Source organism: Recurvomyces mirabilis (assembly GCF_035927965.1).
Source record: "Recurvomyces mirabilis strain CCFEE 5264 chromosome Unknown scaffold_4, whole genome shotgun sequence".
Classification (NCBI taxonomy): Eukaryota; Fungi; Ascomycota; class Dothideomycetes; order Mycosphaerellales; family Teratosphaeriaceae; genus Recurvomyces; species Recurvomyces mirabilis.
In genome coordinates this window covers 645452-660949 of record NW_027041938.1, presented here as the reverse complement: position 1 = coordinate 660949, position 15498 = coordinate 645452, and the positions used below count along the sequence as shown (strand labels likewise).

Here is a 15498-nt window from a genome sequence, read left to right as displayed (position 1 = left end):
TACGCGGCTGACGCGATCAGGCGTCCAGTGGATTGAGCAGGTGGCACTCCTGTCAGCAGTCGCTGTGTAGCAAACCACACGATAACAGCCGCATGATTATAGGACCAGCGTAAGACCGCTCATGTCGCTTGGTCTCATTGATAAATACGTTACGAGGGTCGCAGCGAGAACGGCTGGTTCGATCAAGGGATTTCACAAGCAAGGAGGTCACCGCGATCCGATAGACGACTTACATAAGATTCACTATACCGCGAGTATGAGTCGCAAATGCCTCACTTTCAGTAAGCATACCTCACACCAACCAAATCAGATCCAAAGCCAATCGACAGGTGCTATCATTACGATCGTCAACGTTGTCACTACTTGATGTTGCCCCGGTACAACAGTAGAAGCATATCACCACCTGCTGCACGAAGTCAAGATCAAGCATATACTATCTCCAAGATGCTCCCAGTACATCTATTTGTCCGTCTGATGTTTAGTTGGAGTCACGTGTACGTATGTAACCATATATGTCATGCGCGAGATACTGATGGCAACCAGGGCAGCGTCAAAAGCAGTCTACTCTACCTGCATCAACCCGGGTGGTCCTGGGCAGCTGTGTACAACTACACTGATGAAGCTACCAGCTTTTGACGAAAGCTGCACGTCGTATGCGGAGACAGTGACTTCGACCGCATCCGCCGATTGTTGTGGATGTGTTCCTGAGACTCGAGTGCTCGGAGATGGTCTGGTATGATTATTTCGTGGCTTCGCATCGATGCTCGTACTGACCGACGGTAGCCGTGCCAAAGCACACAGTCTACAGCCGGCACTGCCACCGCGATAGTGACAAGCTGCATTATCTCAGCTACAGCCACTGTCTCCGCATCGCCAAAGCCGTCGCTCAGTCCGCCTTGCACCTTGACACGATTTGGGAATCTGCAGGCTCTGTACCAAGCTACATGCACGAGGTATGAGCAGTCGACAACAAGTACCATCTCGCAAGACTGTGGAGGATACCCGGGCTGCATTGTCTCGACCAAGTACCCAGGCCATGGACCGGTAAGAGCTCCGTATTTGTAGCAACTGTGAACCTGCTTACAAAGATATAGATCGTGCAGTGCAACAACACCGTGACGATGCCCTCGACCACGGTCTTGGCCACGCTCTGTACTGCATGAGCAGCAATTCACCGTGCGGAATTCCGAGGAACTGCAATGCATGTGGACCGGACGAGTCCTTCTCAACCTGCTTTCGAGCCTTCTTCATAACATGGAATGGTGCCAAGCGTTACCGACATCTATAGCTTGGATGGTTTCTTCCCATCCTCCTTCATGATCCGAAGGTATCGTTCCGTCATCTGACTGCGCTCATGTACCGGCACACCAGCCCACTCCTTCCTCTCAGCTTCTTCCAATGCCGCCCACCTTTCTATCTCAGGTACGATCCACGCAGCAGCGGCATCGGCTGTCTGGTTAGCGTCCTCCATGGGTATGAGATGACCAACACCCTTGAATGTGACATCGCTCACTCGGCCTTTCTTGGCACCACCAGATCCGTTTGGTCCGATGCCAGTCTGCGCGCGTCTGTCTGCAATGAACAGTGGCGCAGAAAGGTCGGATTTTTCGCCGTATATGTAGAACACGCTCGGTCGTAGATTTGGCAGTTTCCGGAAAGTGGAGATTAGTGCTGGACTGTAGAAGAGCGAATCAATGTCTCGCTCCGGGTCGAAGTCTGGATGTGTCACCTCCATAGGTATGCTCGAGCCTTCTATCGCTGGTGATCGTAGCCTTGCGAAGGTCAAAACTTCTTGATGTTTGGTCGTAGCAAGAGTGACCTTCCTCTCGGTCATGGGCTCAGGAGATACGGTCGCTGTACTTGGATCCGCTGTGATTACCGGAGGGAAGGCTGACGCTGGAGTTGCAGATGGGTATAGATGTGTCGGAAGATCACGAAGTCCATACTTCACCCATAGGTCGAGTACTCGAGGATCCCAGGTTTGGTAGAACTTCGAGCGGTTGAACGATGCTTCTGCGGCCTTGCGACTGGGCCATTTGTCTCTTCGGTTCGTTGACGCTCTCGCCGGTGCGAAATTACCTTGAGTGGACACTTGTCGCTGAACGACGGGATCGATGAGGATCAGCGTTGTGAAGAGCCGTGGGTGCATGATAGACAGATTGACGAGATTGTTGCCGCCCATGCTGTGTCCTATGCCAATCAGAGGTCGCTTCATTTCTTTTCTGAAGTGGTTGATCATGAGGAACATGTCTCGTGGATGATCTTGCCAAGATGCTGAACTCAACATTAGTCCTGAACTATACCTCTGAGCATCAATCCAACTCACGATCATTTCCAAGCTTGCGTTCGTTGAGAATGCCAGATGCATTCTGATGTGCAACATCTGCGATGAAAATGCTATTGATGGCGATACCCTTGGCTCGAAGTCTTTCGTAGAGCTCGTCCCAGAGCGGCTCATACATTTCCTATTCATCTATCAGCCTGAAACATAAAATGGAGGAAATGCTTCGGACCTTTGGAAAGCCATTGGCATGAGCGCCCACGATCGTGACCTTGTGAGTGGCAGCGAATGTCTTCTTAGGAATGTACTGCTTTACAGCAAGATGCAAGACTTCTTCCTGGTCATCGACAGTCGATCTCGCATACTCTCGGATATGCGAAGTAGGCACAGTATGCTCTTTGACGTGGAACATCTTGCTGGATCGAAGTTGCGCCGGATTGAGGGGACCTTAGTAGATTGTGTTGTATGTTATGCTCGTACAGGCCGCCAAGGATGATGAGTTGGTTGGCTAGAACATACTCACGCTCGAAGTGTTCCTTTCTCGATGCACTGGTGACGGTATGCTGGTAGTTGATGTTACTGGCCATTGTCTCGAAGAGGGATGGTGTTGCTCGGTTCATCACTCTGCCGAGGTCCAGCAAACGAGACGGCACTGACAACGGCTGCGCGAATTGACAGATCACGATACATCACTCTGATGTCTTGAAAAGTGTTCGAGGCGCTCAAGAGCGATGGCTTCAGGATCTATCATAAGTGTTGAGTGGCTCGGAGATCCTTCCGGAAAGACCTGTACACTTTGCCCTGGGCTTGACTATCTGGAGGAAGCTTCGAGACGCTGTTGTCTCCTGCTTGACGGAACAAGGCAAATTACCACGTCCAAGGAGGATACGACTTAGAATACCATCTACACACCATCTACACACCATTAAGCGCATCCTGAGCAGCAAAAACATCCCCCCGGTCAAACATATCCACCAACACAACATTCGGTGGCCGTTGATAGTCGCTCTCGCACAACTGCGCCTGCGCTCCAATACTCCCACTACCCGTAGCGGCATTGGTCGTGTAGTCCGCGGCATCATTCGGGAACAAGATTCCAAAAAGTGAGGCGTCGAGGAAGTGGTTGACGATGTACATCCTGCCGGCCGCACTGCCGCCGGCTGGCCGATCGAGAGTGCATTCGGCGAAGTTGGGGTCGGTGGTGTCGTAGGGAGTCTCGAAGAAGTAGGTGAACTGGGCGCGAGTCAGCATGTGTGCACCCTGAAGTACAAAGCGATGTTCAGTACCTCATCAAGGATATACGGCACTATATTCTGATTGGCTTTCGAATCGATGAACACCACGAGCCTGGTATTCGCGGTGATCATTTGGGCGTACGTCGGCCAATCGTTGATCGCAAGCTGGTTCGGAGATGTCGAGGGCACGAAAGCGTATTGCTTCAGACCAGTGCTGGAGAAGACAGCGTCGAACATACTGACATCAACATTGTCGCCGTTCACAATCAGCAGCGTGATAACGTCGTCCGGACTATCATCCAACCACGTCTTGATCGTACTCGAGTAGTTCTGGAAACTTCCCGCGTCCAGTTCGGTGCAGGTGGTATGGCACATCTCTAGCTGTGCGCCATTGTTGATTGTATGAGTTTGAGACTGCAGAAATCTGATCCCAGCGTCCAGTTGAGTAGGTACAGACTTCTCCTGGTTGACGCGCGGATCGACGATGCTACCAACGAACGCAGAGTCGTGCGTGCCGATAAGAGAGACATTCGAGTAAGGGCGGTCGCAGAAGGCGGCGTTCCCATTGCACGCTTGTTGTCTAGACTGTAGCGGCGGTCGCCCAAGTCCACTAGTCTGGGCAGTATTAAAGCCGAGAATTGCCAGAAGCTCGATGACAAAGGATATGACCTTCATGTTTGACTGTTGAGTAGTCAAAGATGAGAAGTCGAATGTGCTGTTATTTCGAATTGCTCCAGGAGGACTCTCAGATATCGTGGTAGGGATTCAGGTGATTCTGTAGCAAGCGGCGATGTACTGGAAGTCGCTCATCGCCCGAGATATGCACGCAGACTGCATTTGTCTAACGAGGCAAGCAGCATGCTACATAACACTTGCCAGATGCAGATCCAGTGCCGAAGCATAGAAGCAGCGATGATACCCTACGCGCTCTCCGATGTGAAACCACATACGGGCTTTCACATGCTATTGGTATAGACTGGGATTCGTGACATGTCAATCGCATGCATTTGCGCTGAAGTCCAAACATCGTGTTTCGGACGAGGCCGGTCATTGGTGCTTTGGAAGCTTGCGCACTTTCTGGTCCAAATCAACCCCACGCGTGATGAGCAAAATTGATTGCCATCACCACAAGTGGGCAGATTGGCAGTACACGTTGCAGTAGATTCCGTTGAGAATCCGTTGTCTGCAGTCGAATATAATAATGTTGGTCTCGCTGTACCTGGTGGTCTGGAAGTAAGATGAGCGGCGCGGTCCGCTGTCACCGTTAGTCGCGCATGGTCCGGGCGATCACAGTTTGAGGCAATGCCAAGTCATCGACAGGAGTCCTTTTAAGCCTTCAACATGTAGTCCATAGTCTCCCTCCGTGAAGTGATTGTGTGATGATCGATGAGCAAACGAGCTTAAGTATTCGATATGGCTGGTCGACCTTCACGCCCGGCAAAGCCGAAGCCGCCTCGACTTGCATGATCAGATGGCGGCGCCCTTGGCTGTCTTGTTGGTCCATTGAGAGTTGGGGTGTTTGGCTTTGGCATTGGACTACGTCTCATCGTATCCTCAGGGTCAAACAATGGTTGTCCTGAAGCAGTCTGTTGATTTATCCTGGCAGGCGATTGATCTGTAGAAGTAGGCTGGCTGTTCCTGTTGCTGCTTGGCCTGCCTCTCGCTTTCCGATTGTCGCGGCCTTGCGAACTCTCTCTTGATCCCGTGGCAGGTGTGCTGGTGCTGGTCGAGCCCATGATGCGCTCCCTCGCCTCAGCATATCGTCGCAACTTATCTTCGCGCTCGCCTTGGGCTTTACGCTTTCGCTCCTCGAAGTCCGCTTCCGCCTTCTTCTTTCGTTCTTCCTCGCTGTCTTCTCCGTCGTCAATGGTAAGATCCGCCATGCCGGTTGCTGGGTCTCTCTTAGCGATCATCGGCTGTGGCTTTCGACTAAGTAACTTCATTTGTGGCTTCAGCTCGTGCTTGTTAGGTACCACCCCTTGCGACTCGAGCCAATATGACCGCGTAGGGTTCTCAGCCGAGTCCCATAGCTGCTTCTGTAACTCCTGGTGCTGTGCTCTCTTTTCTGCCTTGGTGAGTTTGGGTGCTGGCGCGGGACTGGGTGGCTTGTCCGTGGTCTGAAGGGAGTGGTCAGCAACTTCAAATTTACTATATGACTTGCTGCTACCTGAGACACGACATACCACAGGGTTGTTAGTCCAGTCGTCCTCCCATGCATCTGGCACAGCCGCCTTCTTGCTCATATTGCCTACTACTACGAAGCTCTCAGTGTTCGTGATGTTACTGGAAAGTCGCTCCTGTGTCTGATTTCAGCACAGGTACCCCAGCCACTATCGAGATATCATGTTTGTGTGAAGGAAAATATGCACAATTGCACTTTGAGTGAGCGGCTTGTGGGCAAAGCTGAGTGGGCCAGCGTTCAAGCCACAATGCGGGGGCGGAAGATGATCCCTGCAGCTGTTATATAAACACGATCAAATCATCAGGCACTCACTACTTCAGGCACCAGCAGGCAGTAAACACAGCAGTCATGGCGGACAACGATGGCGACAGCCGGATGGCCTCCTCCCCCGAACTCACAGACACGGAAGAAGTCGAGACACCTCTCGACCAGATCACCAACTCGTCCATCCTCTCACCACCAGACTCACAACACCGCGAACCCAGCAGCAACATGCCCACCTCTGCTCCCGGTGTGGCACGCGCCAACGCCAACGGCAAACGCCCGCTCAACACTATCAGTAATGGCGAGCACGAAGTCATCGACGTCGACGCACCCATGAACACCACCACTACGACGGCAAGTGCAAACGCCAATGCAGGGAAGGCACGAGCAGGGCAGGAGTTCGCCACCCACACACATCAGGCGAGTGGGTATAGCTGGAATCGCGCGGAGGACGAGCCGGGGTATGCGTGGTTGAACAAGAAGGCCATGGATGAAAGGTCGCGCGCGTGGGCGGATATGGTGCATCAGGATTGCGTGGTTGGGAGTGAGTATCGACATTGTGCCATGCTTGTGTACGGAATGATGCTAATGAGATGTGCGAACAGACCGCTATGGTGATCCCTTCGAGATGGCGGAGCGTGAGCAGGCAATGCTCAATAGCTTGAAGCAGCGGTGAGGTGCCGGCAGATCTCTGTACAACATCGAAAGCGTTTAGCGTTGCATGGGATGGCGTTGAGGATGGGATGATTAGAGACACGACCCACGAGCTATGCGATCAGGACTAACGATCACCAATAACCATATGCACTACCACAGTCGTCTGGATGTACAATATGTACATATCATATTCACACGCACATCACCCTGGTATATTTTCAAGCATGACCCGTCCTCAGCGTCGCTTGTACACCCCTCCTCGCATCCTCATCCGCGCTCTCCTTCTCCACCTCCCTCTCCTCACCATCCCGAAACCCGTCTCTTGACCTCATACCCTCCGCCTTAGTCTCCTCAGACCCACTCTTCGTACTGATCCCCTCCCCCGTCTCACCACTCTCACCTTTCTGTCTCCTCTTCTCCTCCGCCATCCTCACTTCCGGCAACGTCGGTCGACCACCGATCGAAGCCAGCACCACCTCGGCCTCTGCAGTCGGCGCGTCCAGCACCAACAGCTCATGCTCCGTGAATATGCGAGGTAGCACTACCCATCGCAAAGGTATCAACGCGATCATGACCACCGGAAACCCAATCGAGGCTCGGGTGAAGGATAGACCAAGACTGAAGGCTACTCCAGCAATCTGAAACATAGTGTAGTATGCTATCCGCCTCTTCTTCAGCGTCGTGCGCAGATCGCTCGGGTCCACGAAACGTGTCTCGGTGAGGATGTAGATCCAGTTCTGCACGATATTCATGCCCGAAAGGCCAGTAAAACCTACGATCCAGAACACGCCGGCGAACAGAGCGCGAGGCATGGTATGTAGGACATCCAGTAGCGGTCCCGTCATAAGGCCGAGAAAGGCAAGACACATCAAGAAGTGACTGACACGTTGCTCATGGACTTTGGTCGCCTCGATTTTTTTCCTGTTATGCTGGATCCAGTCGCCTTCGCCTTGCTCACCCCCATCTTTCAAATCTTGCTCCCGACTTCGTGCATGCAGCTCCACGTATTCTGTCACACTATCTGTATGTACTGGCGCTTGTGGGACGAGACCATTGGGTAATGGGATTCCCATCACGCCACCGACGAAACATGTGATGCCTAGCAGGAAGAAGTCCCAGTGGAAGCCCGCTGGTTTTCTAAGCGGGAATTGCTTGGCTTGGGCTGTGATGGAAGAGATGTTGTGATCGTAGTAGAAGAGGAGCGTGATCAGGATTCCAATGGGTAGAGCGACGAAGACCCACTTCACTGGCAGGTTCCAGAAGTCGACCAGCCACACTCCGCCCGGTCGTGGGACGCTAGGATAGAACGCTCGAGTGTGCGGAACTCGTGGTAGATCGGCTTGCTTGATATGTCCAGGAATATGACTGAAACCCGTCCAGAAGATTGTCGCAATCGGGTATGCGAAATCAGAGATTAGCTTCCGTATCCGTGGTGTGAAGAGTATCGTACTCCCAATCCTCTCCAGTGCCCAAACGGAGAAGAAGTAGCATAGTGCTATCACGCTCCCCAGGTACGCAGCCCGAGGACTTCCCTCATCGGCAACATAATATGTCGACAAGATCTCCTGGAAACCCTTGACCATGTAAATGATGCCCACGTAAGTCCCGAAACTATTACTACTGAAGTCGGTAATATACCGCATGTAATCCGACCAATTGCAAATGGCGGCAATCCAATGCGTGATGGCAGCCCAGATACTACACCAAGCCAGAAACTGCGGGTAGAGATCTGCAATCCCTTGCTGCTCAGTGATAGCAAAAATCGTATAATTGAACAACGAAATCAACCCCGTGATCCCAACCACCGTCAATGGCTGACAAGAAAACAGACTAAACACGAACGCGGCCAGGGCACTGGAAAGCAAGGCCTCGTTGATCCCGAAGTAGCCATTGGTATTCCGCATCATATCCAGTTCGAATGCTAGGGCGGGCAGCAGGTTGATGAAGAAGATGCGGACACAGCCTGCCATCGTGCGGTAGTTGAGGCCATCGCGCCAATCGGACCAGTAGTAGGGGAGTCGTCGTCGGATGTCCCAGTAGATTCCTCGGAAGGGGCGGAGGGTGCGGTAGGACTTCCAGCCTGTTAGACCTTCCCATGTGTAGGGGTCGGCGCTGAAGTCGGGTTCGGAGGGTGGTGGCATTGTGGGTTGGTATTGGGGTGGTAAGAGGAGTCGAGGTAGTGTGACATGGGTAGTTTGCCACAATGCTGAACTTTGTCGCTCTCTCTGCTGTGCTGGTAATGATCCTCTATCGATGTTGACGGTACTTCTCCCTCTAGATCTCTCGTTTATAGTTTTGACCTCGAATGATAGTGTCCCGGGTCATCGACAACCCAAACCCCTTCGACCGAGGAGAGATGCTTGAGGCGGACGAGCGCAGAAGTACAACAAGTACACTTCGGCAATGAACGGTGAGTATTAAAAGAGATGATGAAGATAACAAATTCTCGTTTACCTACCCGTACGAGCCATCCCGCTCATGTCACTCGGACAGCAATAGTGCTCGCAGTGGGCTGGTGAAGCATAATTCGTTGCTGTATGCGGCTGTTCAACGGCCAGGGAACAACGGAGGGACTGCCTCGTTTCGGAGGCGACACCACAGCCGTTTAGCAGAACTTAGAAGTATGGTTCTGCTGTCCGGAGTAGTAACCTTCATCGCAGAAGTCGCGGTGTGAGGGTGCAATGGAAGACACGGCTGAGAAGAGTCTTGGCGGACGCCATTCCAGCGTCATTTTCCAGATGAATAGGCATACTGGGTGGCCTACCATTGCAGCGGGTGGCGTTGCGGAGGCATGCTGCAGGCGCGACAGGGCTCAGGAGCCGCATACTGCCACTTGCCGATGCAGTGCTCAAGCGCCGAATGCTGCAACGATCGACGCATGTCAGTACAATCGTATATAAGTGCGAATCATACTATATTCATACCAACAAGGGTGGCCATCTAGAGAGTTCACGGAGACAGGGCTGGCGTAAACTCAGCTCGCTTGTTGAAAGTTTGCCCGAGCAGAACAGAGTGAGCAGAATCGCTGGGGACACTTCAAACCATCTATCAGTAGGCACGAATCTACGCATATCAAGGAGTGTTAAGGGCCGCATCGCTTTCAGCACGGCGGCTGGCATCTGTTGGCGGACTCGAGTCAAACAACGGGCAACGACACACCAGTCTGTGATGGCCTAATACTCGAATGGGAAGCGACCGCCGGACGCAACTGGGTGGGAAGTGGAGGAATTGAGCTTCGAACGATGTCCGACGGCGAAGGATGCCATGGCTGCCAAGGCGAGCTGTCGATGTTATGCAGACGGCATTACTGACAGCCTTCCAATGTCAGCTCTGCATGGCATAAGCCACCACAAGCTCCGTGTACGACCTCAACATCAGCCTCCACCAGCTGATATCGACCGGAACAAGAATGAAGCATCGAAGATGAGATTACAGAGGCACTGACAGACAGAAAAGGCCAGGGTTGATATGCAGTGAGTCCATCCGGCGTTGGATCTGTAGCCTCCATTGCATGCAATAGCCTCATCGAATAGTGCTCGCCAAACCTAGCGTCCGCGCTCGAAGTCCAGTTGAGGGCGTGGAAGCCTCCGTGACCGTACATGCTTATGACTCGCAGCATCGCGTAAAGCTTGCCCACTCTTGTCACTTAGGTCTCGTATGGCAACTGTATGGGTCTCGTGTATTGACGAGTCATGCATTGGCATTCGTATCGGATCCTTAACTCCACCCACTGGTCCCACAGTGCCTGGGCAGAACACCATCGAGAGCACAAGCATGGGCAATAGGAGATCTTGACCAGCTTCTAAGCTCGTGGGCGCCGCGGGAGGACAGACGCTTATTAGCTGCAAGGACCAGACTTGACGTGGCATGCATTGGCAGAAGCCAGAACACCTTTTAGATCGTATGGGTATCCATTGGACCATTTCCGTGCAACAGAAGCAGGTGCATGGGCTCATGGACAAAAAGTTTCGACTACCAACGATGGAAAGTGGCGGCCTCCTGTCTTTGTTTGTCACTGGTCTTAAGCTACAGATCTGCTGATCCATGCTTTGGTGCTTTGGTGCTTTGGTGCTTTCGTGGTTGTACTGAATCTCGCCATGCATAACGTTGTGTCATCTATGGTTCTAATCTATAGACTGTCAAAGGGAAATACTCTAAGATAGAATCACGCACCTACACGGTCACAACCTTGCTTTGGGCAGACAGTGTCTTCTCCTCGGTGAAAGTCTCCGGCCACACAAACATCTTCTCATCCCTCGGCGTCATCGCAGCAAAAACAGGCACCGCAGTCTTGGAGCTTGCACGCCTCCACAAGTTGGCCCTCGGGTTGAAGTTGCTGGGCAGACCTTGGCCCTTCGTCTTCTTATCGTCGATCTTAGCAATCTTGATGATCTCCCTCTGGATATCGGCGAAAGTGTCGTAGGGTGTATACTTGATCTGGTTCTTCTGGCAGTACTCTTCCAGCGCCAGACCACGACGAGCGAAGAGGACGTCTGCCTCACGAGCAGCTGGAAGATCAGAGACACCATCGCCGATGAAGATGATCATAGGAATTGTGCCGTCTTCGCTTTCGAGCTTGGCTTGGTCTTTGTACTCGTTGATCGACAGTGCCTTGTCGTGACCCAGCTCATTCTGATGGCGCCATTGCGGTTTCCATGTATGGCCTTCCTCATCTATCGTTGCCTCGTTGGCGACGATCTCGATGGAGCTGCTAGATTCTTCGCCAATGAAATGGTCCAGGACTCGTCGGAGGATGGGCTTCAAACCGGCAGAGATGACGTTGAACGGGATACTGTTATTCAGGCAGAAATCGTGGAAGACCTTGAAGTCCTGGTCCATCACTAGACCGCTCTTCAAGGCTTCGAAGCCGTCTTCGAATGGGACGTCTAGAGAACCCCACATCTCTTCCGAGACGTCTTTGAAGGAGCGCTCGCCGCTTTTGATCTGTTGGTCGAGCACTTCGCGGCGATCACTGCCGCAGCCGAAGGCATTGAAGAGGATGTGGCCAGTGTCTTGCATGAAGATAGTGCCATCGAAGTCTGTTCATGCTGCATGAGCACGACTGCAGACACTGCTACATCAGGCTGGTAGACAAGACGTACCAGAGAAGCAGATGATCTTTCTCTTCGTGCCCATCGGCCGGGTGCTGGTCTCAAGGATGGTCTCGGGGATCTGCGCAGCGGAAGGCATGATCCGTGGTATTGTGCTCCTTGATGCAAATCTTGATCGTATGGTAAGGATTGCACTATAGTCAGAGGAGATGCCAGGCTGGATGAGAGGTGAAGTGGAGAGTAGGCGGAACAACACATCAAGGGAAGTGGTTGGTTATCTTCTCGAACACCAAGGAACAGCGCTAGCAGCGTCCTCTCCTCGACCTCGTGGAGGAGAGACCCACTTGCCACGACCTACCTCAACGCTTGCTAGGCAGCTTGCTATTGCGCTGGCCATGCCGACGCACACGTCGAGAGTGACGATCTTTCCCGGGCCATGAGTATCGTATATCGTTGGAAAGCAGACACTTGACAGGCGCCCAGCAAATATCGTCCAGGTCGCGGAGAGACGTGCCTGACGATCCTACTGCCCCTCAACGCGTCCTTGCACCATAATGGGCGGGCTGTGGGTCGTCCGCGATAGTGGATCTGTCAGGACCGCAAGCCACGAAGTCGAGGCCCATCTCGCCATAGGTTGAGGAAAAGTAGAATCGTTGTAAGGTGCTCTAGCGCGATTGCGGCTTAAGAAAAATGCGTGGAGGGGTGGAGAAGTGACGTTGGCCGCTTGAAGAACGAGCGCGTGATTTGCATGTGACAGGCACGACGATGGTGCAAGATAAAGTCACCATTCGGCTTCTGAAACAAAGTTCCATAATGCCCAATTACTTGAAAGATGCTGCTGGCACGTCGAGCGCCGCTGTCTCAAGAGATTCTGTTGCTCAAGATAAGGGCTACCTGAATGTGACCACCAAAGCACTTTTGTATAGCACAGCCGTACCAGACCACATAGTTGTAGCCATCCCTTGAAACTCCACGCATAGCATGAAATCAGTACCCCTGGTATTGCCTCCCATATTCCTACGCCACGTCAAACAGTATACCGAGTTGCGGCACTGACAACACTCCGCCGAGATCGTTCCAACCATTAAACATCGTTATCCGCCTGTCATACTTCTGATCAGTCGGACCTTCTTAACCGCTGAGGAGATCTCTCACGCTCATACCAGTCCCAGATCTACTTTCATCACTAGGCACACCAGCGGAGGATCCAGCGCGCCAATTTCGTCGGTCATTGTTAAGCATACTCAGCGCAGCAGCCGCCTCGTGATCAAGCTCATGCTCACTCCTACCCATAGCTCTCGCATGCCGTTGCTTCTCTGATAACTCTGTCGCACCCTCGGCGATCTGTCGGAGTGCATGGGCCGAGTCTACGGGTTTGAGAGCAGGACTGCCGAGACCGAAGGTGTTGTTGTAGGATGGCGCGGAGTGCATGTGCGACAGCTGAGGGCCGAAAGCTGGTGAGGTCTGATTGGAGTGGAAGTAAGGACTGTAGCTCGCCTGCGAAGCCGAGGAGATGGAATAATGTCTGCCGGCACCGACGCTGAAGATGGATGGAGAAGCTGTCGCTGTGGTTGTGATTTGTGACAGAGATGGTAGAGACACCAGGCTGTTGGAGTGAGATCGATCTAGCGGAGCGACGGGTGGAGTAGGCGCTACTGTTTCCTCTGGCTCTTCGTCCTCCATCTCTTCGTCGTCATCTTCTTCGTCTTGCTGGCCGCGTGTGATTGTCGTTGGTGGAGGAGGTCGAGATGAGTTGTTCTGTGCTTGGAGGTCGGTTACGCATTGTTCAAGGTACCGAAGGTATTCTATGCTAGCCTGCGAAAAGTGTCAGTCTGTGTCCGCATCACTTGGCTCACTGCTTCAGCATACCTGCAGAATGGCAAGCTTGTGCATCTCTTGTCCTTTACAGGCAGGTATCATATCCTTCAGCACGCCAAATTCCTCGTTCATCTTCGATCTTCGTCTTCGCTCGATCAGACTGTGTGCCGTTTTGCGCGCGATCTTACGCCCCGCCGCTGTGTTGCCCGCACCGTTCTGCTTCTTCTTACTCGCGGCTTGACTTGCAGTGGGAGTCTTGCCAGCCACTTCGGGCGACACAGTAGCAGATGCATTCGCGGAGTCTTGCGGGTCGTCTCTAGGCTTCATCTGAATAATCTTGCGCGACCTCGTCGGCGGTGGAGGCAGCGCGAAATCATCCTTGGTGATCACGGGACCACTCTGTTGCGCGGGTCGTTTGCGCGACATATCGTTGGGTGATGGCGGCGACACAGGTCTGTAAGACGAATCTGAGCCATTGGCTGAAGGCGTCGACGAGCTGTTACTAAGCCGATCGGGCTCGTGGTATGCCGTCGGTGGCAGGTTGAATTTTGGGGCTGCAAGACTGCCTTCCTTACCACGGATGTCACTCGATGAGCCGGGTGTCGGCGGTGGATTGGGTCGTGGCATGCCGAAGAGGCCGTTCGCAGCCGTCGTGCTACCCGCTAACTCGGATGTAGTAGGCCGACGGGCAGAGTAGACTTGGCTGGTATACGAAGCCGTAGTGGGCAATGGATGGAGGGGACGATGGTGAGGGAGGAGCAGGAGGACGACAACCTTGATAACGAGCACGGAGCTGTATAGCTGCGGCGTTGTGGAGCGGGTATCTCTATACAGAATGGTTGAGGAGGGTTACAGTAGTAACACTGGGCAGACACCGAGCTGGTGGTCATGGTGGGCAAGAGATGCTTTGCGCAGGAAGGAGCGGCCGTGGACTGTCGCGTGCTATCTGATCCACGCAGGTCATATGCGAGCGCTGATTGGCTGTCTTTCCTCCAAAGTGAGCACGGGGGCTATTTCTCTCGAATCTTCTCCTCCTCCACCTCGCGCACGCGCTCGATGGGCGTGGGATGCTCGACGAATGAAGGGTCAATGGATAGTTCATGTGCTTCATGCAGCCAGGCACGCGCATTATCAAGAATTTGCCGCGGCTGTCGCCTGCAACCATTCTTGATGTTGCATGTTTCCCACAAGACGAAGAGACGAGACGGTAGCCATCCACCAACTGCCGGATGGCAAAGCACGTAATTGACGCTTGAAGCTGCAGCAGACCCTCAGGACGACCGAGGGGGAGACACTACACCATGGTCCGGAGATGTCTTCACTGGATATCTCGCGCATGGCTCGACAAGACCAATAGCCCTCGGCGTGTCTGTGACAACGAATCAATCCTCCACTCGTCGGTACACATGCAACTTCATTTTCACCATTCCGGATGTCGAATATTAACGGAGAGGTGGCACAAAGCATCCATTGATGAATCGATCAATCAATAAATCTGGTCAAAGCTGATCATCTCTCGCTCTCGCTGATGTTGAACTGATGCGCCACTCCAAACGCAACGAAATTTTGCTTGGGTGATTTTAGGTCTTCGATGCTTTTTGACGTCTGCCAGGATGACCACTATCATCGACAGCAAGCATCTCGAGCTCGACGTAATTATTACAACGAAGACCACCGGCTTGGTTCAACGATGGCATACACATCAGAGGCTACTTGATTGCAGATTGGCCTAATACCAGTGTGCTATGACGAATACCCATACCTTGATCTTGTTACTGCTATGTTGATGAGGTCCCCGTAGTTGTTAAGCATGATGATTCAAGTCATTGGCATGCATGATCAAGCAGCGCGAAACATCGCAGGATCGGTCTTTCATGCATCGATGGCTTGACTCCCTGTTCCTACGGTCCTGCGCCAAGCACAAAGTAAGTGGTACGCCACCGGGACAACCTTCCCGCCTCCATCTTCACCTGGCGTGCTATATCTATGACATGAGAGCTGGCTATCACT

At 52.9% G+C, this 15498-nt stretch overlaps 7 protein-coding genes across 7 annotated transcripts; 1 reads left to right on the top strand and 6 right to left on the bottom strand.

Moving 5' to 3' along the window:
* Nucleotides 1–1282: 1282 nt before the first annotated feature.
* On the bottom strand, nt 1283–2868 carry LTS14_002108 (uncharacterized protein; the record flags this gene model as incomplete). Its single annotated transcript, XM_064834815.1, has 4 exons — nt 1283–2274; nt 2327–2465; nt 2514–2728; nt 2805–2868. 4 exons carry the CDS (start codon nt 2866–2868, stop codon nt 1283–1285), a joined length of 1410 nt encoding a protein of 469 aa, XP_064697686.1.
* Nucleotides 2869–3196: 328 nt separating this feature from the next.
* On the bottom strand, nt 3197–4191 carry LTS14_002107 (uncharacterized protein; the record flags this gene model as incomplete). The annotated part of the gene is made up of 2 exons (XM_064834814.1): nt 3197–3514; nt 3568–4191. 2 exons carry the CDS (start codon nt 4189–4191, stop codon nt 3197–3199), a joined length of 942 nt encoding a protein of 313 aa, XP_064697685.1.
* A 725-nt stretch (nt 4192–4916) lies between these two features.
* On the bottom strand, nt 4917–5759 carry LTS14_002106 (uncharacterized protein; the record flags this gene model as incomplete). The annotated part of the gene is made up of 2 exons (XM_064834813.1): nt 4917–5633; nt 5700–5759. The coding sequence occupies 2 exons, from the start codon at nt 5757–5759 to the stop codon at nt 4917–4919; spliced, it is 777 nt and encodes a 258-aa protein (XP_064697684.1).
* Nucleotides 5760–6046: 287 nt separating this feature from the next.
* Nucleotides 6047–6638, top strand: LTS14_002105 (uncharacterized protein; the record flags this gene model as incomplete). Its single annotated transcript, XM_064834812.1, has 2 exons — nt 6047–6506; nt 6568–6638. 2 exons carry the CDS (start codon nt 6047–6049, stop codon nt 6636–6638), a joined length of 531 nt encoding a protein of 176 aa, XP_064697683.1.
* A 199-nt stretch (nt 6639–6837) lies between these two features.
* LTS14_002104 (uncharacterized protein) lies at nt 6838–8760 on the bottom strand (the record flags this gene model as incomplete). Its single annotated transcript, XM_064834811.1, has 1 exon — nt 6838–8760. The coding sequence occupies one exon, from the start codon at nt 8758–8760 to the stop codon at nt 6838–6840; it is 1923 nt and encodes a 640-aa protein (XP_064697682.1).
* Nucleotides 8761–10792: 2032 nt separating this feature from the next.
* On the bottom strand, nt 10793–11809 carry LTS14_002103 (uncharacterized protein; the record flags this gene model as incomplete). Its single annotated transcript, XM_064834810.1, has 2 exons — nt 10793–11658; nt 11722–11809. 2 exons carry the CDS (start codon nt 11807–11809, stop codon nt 10793–10795), a joined length of 954 nt encoding a protein of 317 aa, XP_064697681.1.
* A 992-nt stretch (nt 11810–12801) lies between these two features.
* LTS14_002102 (uncharacterized protein) lies at nt 12802–14115 on the bottom strand (the record flags this gene model as incomplete). Its single annotated transcript, XM_064834809.1, has 2 exons — nt 12802–13485; nt 13540–14115. 2 exons carry the CDS (start codon nt 14113–14115, stop codon nt 12802–12804), a joined length of 1260 nt encoding a protein of 419 aa, XP_064697680.1.
* Between the last annotated feature and the right edge of the window lie 1383 nt (nt 14116–15498).